Source organism: Chrysochloris asiatica, unplaced genomic scaffold (genome assembly GCF_000296735.1).
Source record: "Chrysochloris asiatica unplaced genomic scaffold, ChrAsi1.0 scaffold00033, whole genome shotgun sequence".
Classification (NCBI taxonomy): domain Eukaryota; kingdom Metazoa; phylum Chordata; class Mammalia; order Afrosoricida; family Chrysochloridae; genus Chrysochloris; species Chrysochloris asiatica.
In genome coordinates, this window is record NW_006408551.1 from 1,959,538 (window position 1) to 1,963,219 (window position 3,682).

Genomic DNA, 3,682 nt, shown 5'->3' on the forward strand with positions numbered 1-3,682 from the left:
GGTGCTGCCCCACGACCGCCACCAAAGCCCATGTAAAGAATTGAGCCCTTAAAGGGTTGCCATAAAACTAGCTTTCCAAGAAAATAAAAATTAAACTTTGTGGCATGTTAATTGTGTGCTTGTGTCTGTGTGTCAGATAGGGAGGGGGCTTGGGGTATGTACAAGGGCCTTGTTGTTATGTGCTGAGGAGTTGGCTGTGACTCATAGCGACGCTGTACAGGGATTCGGAAGCTGTAAATCTTTATGGGAATCATCTTCTGTGGAACAGCTGGTAGTTTCGAACTGTTGACCTTGAGGTTCGCAGCTCGATTCATAACCAGTACGCTAACAGAGCTCCGTATAGTATTATCAGATACTCAAGAGAGAAGCCACTCTTTTTTTTTTAATTGTATATAAGATGGGGGGATGTTATAAAATATGTGGGAAAGTAACATGTTTTATATGGTACAAGTTGTTTGCCAATTTTTCGTGTGTATAAAACTTAAACGTTAGGTTTGTTTATAGTCTTATATCAGTTATATTTTCATGGGGTGAAAACATACAGGACACTAGAGGCATTTCTAGAAATTTGTGGTGCTGAAGGATAAGCACTGGAGTCTAAACCAATTTCATGGCACTTAATGTACTTTATGCTTTTCTCAGTCCAAGTTCATGCTACCCCTTACCCCATTACATAGCCATCTTTATGTAAATCCCAGCTCTGCTACTTCTGCCTTTATGGCCTTGGATAAATTACCAAACCTACCCGCAACCCCTACCACTAAATATACACACACCTCTGGCTTACCCCCCCACCAAAAAAAATATTGGTGTCAAGTTGATTTCTGACTCTGATCCTTTCAGGCTTATGTTGAGTCAGTTGTGACCCATAGTGATCCTGTGTAGGGTTTCTGAGAAACAGCTGATGAGCTTGAACCACAGACCTTGTACATCAAACCAATTTTGCAGCCCAGTGCATAAACCAGCACCACACCAGGACCTGCTATCGCGTAGTGGTTACGAACCGGCCTGCTAACCTCAGGTTCAGCAGTTCGAAACTACCAGCTGTTCTGCAGGAGAAAGATAAGGCTTTCTGCTCCTGTAAAGATTTACAGCCTCAGAAACCCTGTACAGGGTCACTATGAGCCGGAACCAACTCCATGGCACATAACAACTATCCTAATATTAGGTCCTGGTCTACCACTGTAGGATAGGCACTGGATTGCTAAATTGATTAGTGATTCCAACCCAATAACTAATTCTCAGAAACCCCAGTCGGTTACTTTGAGTTGAAACTCAACATTCCTATTTAAAGTATTTGGTGTTTAAGTGTTAAGTGCCATCGAGTCAGTTCTGTCCCATGGTGACCCTGTATAGGGTCTTTGGGGAGCTGCTGGTAGGTTTGAATGGCTGATATTAAGGTGCAATGCGTTATCCTGCAGCACTACACCAGTAATCCTGAACAGTGCAAATACCTTGAGATGAGCACAGTTGGTATGTTACAGAGAAAGCAAGATGTGTATGCCAACATGGTGAGCTTATGGGGAGAGTGGAGTGGGTCCAGTCTACCATAACAAAATGCTCAGGACCTTAGTTGAGTTTTGATTGTTGATTTTAAAGCAGTAACAATACATAAGGAGCTCTGGTAGAGTAGTGTTCACGAATCTTGCTGTGAACTGCAAGTTCTGAAGTTCGAAACTACCAGCTGTTCCATGGGAGAAAGATGAGGCTTTCTGCTCCCATAAAGATTTATAGCCTCGGAAACCCTGTATTGGGTCGCTATGAGTTGGAACCAACTCCACGGCGCTTAACAACAACATAATACATGTACTTTTAATAGCATCCTTAAAGGGATCTGGAGCAGCTCACAGGATCAGTATTTCTGCAACAAAATATAACGATTAAATTTACCCATGAGAGATGAAAAGAATTAGATGGTGTGATGCTGTAGGATCAACACTGTTGGCAGTTCAAACTCATTGGCTGCTGCTTGGAAATCCTCTACAGAGTCAGTATGAGTTGGAAATTACTCCATAGCACTTAAAAGACCCACTAGCCACTCCTCAGAAACACTACAGGGTCTCTAAAATTTGGAACTGAAGAGCAGCTACCTTTACAAATTTTTGATAGTCTGGGTAAAAATAGATAGTCTGGGTAAAAAACGTGTTATACAACAACAAAAAAGCCAGGTGCACTGGACTGCCAGAAATGTGGGAGGAGCTGTATGAAATATCCTTTTAATTGATGACTGGAGGTCACCTTTAAATACCAGATACATCACCCATGCATACTGTGAGGAGGCTTCAAAAAGTTTATGGAAAATAGTTTCATTTTGTTTTTGCATGAACTTTTTGAAGCCTGCTTGTATAAGTAGACTATATATCCAATCTTTATCAGCATTTACCCTAAAAGATGAGAAGGGAAAGGGGCAAAGAAGCAGAAATAATGGAGCAACCAGAACAGAAATGAGAATGTTAAAAACAATACGGAAAACAACCAATGTCACTGAAAATAAGTGTAAAATTGTTCAATGAAAAACTGCTTTGTTGTGTAAACTTTCATATAAAGTATTTTTTAATTAGATGTAGAAGACTATAACTTCACATAAGCTCCAGCCAGGTTTTGCAACTGAATAAGTTTTTTTAAAACATCTTGATTTTTAGAGACTTACTGACTTTACAGTTGCAAGTAGGGGATTGTGATGGTGCATTTGTTCAGTACTGTCAAGTCCATTCTGATTCATAGCGAGTCTGTCAGCCCTCTTGGCCTTCAGCAAGCAAGATTGTATCATCTGCATATCACAGGTGGTTAGTCTTTCTCCAATTCTGATAGTATGTTTTTCTTAATAAAAACCAGCTTCTGAAATTAGTTGCTCAGCGTACAGATTGAATACAGTGAAATACAGCACCTAATTTTAAACCATTCAGTGTTCCCTTGTGTTTGAACAACTTCTTCTTAGTCTATGTACAGATTCCTCATGAGCACAATTAAATGTTCCTGAATACTCGTTCTCCACAGTTTTGTCCATAGATTGTCATGATCCACACAACCAAAAGCCTTTGCATAGTCAATAAAGCACAGGTAAACATCTCTCTGGTATTCTCTGATTTCAGCCAAGATCCATCTGACATCAGCAACTATATCCCTTGTTCCATGTCATCTTGAATCCTGGCAGTTCCCTGTCAATGTACTGTTACAGCCATTTTTGAATTATCTTTAGCACCGTTTTACCTGCATGTGGTATTAATGATATTGTCCAGTGATTTACACATCCATTGGGTTAACTCTCTTTGGAATGGGCACAAATCTCTTAAAACCAATTAAGTAGTTGTCTTCCAAATTTTTTGGCATAGATGAGTGTCTCTATTGTCACATCAGTTTGTTGAAAGATTTCAAATTGTATTCCATCAATTTCCAGAGCCTTGTTCTTTTTGCCAATGCCTTCAGCATACCTTGGACTTCTTCCTTCAGTATCATTGTCTCTTGATCATACACTATTGCTTGGAATATTTGGACATGCGCTATTTATTTTATTTTATTTTAATTTAAGGTTTTTATTGTGGATTGAGTGAAAGTTTACAGGGCACATCATCAGTTTCACATTCAATAATTCATATAACTTGTTTCATTACATTGATTATAATCCCCTCCATATACCATCAGTTAAAAGTATTTCTCTTTATCCACTTTAGCTTTTTTTTTT

General features: G+C 39.3%; 1 protein-coding gene across 1 annotated transcript in view; it reads left to right on the forward strand.

The window, feature by feature from the left end:
• Positions 1-36, forward strand: part of RPS26 (ribosomal protein S26) — an 8,822-nt gene extending 8,786 nt beyond the window's left edge. Inside the window, exon 4 of the mRNA XM_006859591.1 lies at positions 1-36. This exon is cut by the window's left edge and continues 1 nt beyond it. Within this exon, the coding sequence (XP_006859653.1) occupies positions 1-36 (36 nt within the window).
• Positions 37-3,682: the final 3,646 nt, after the last annotated feature.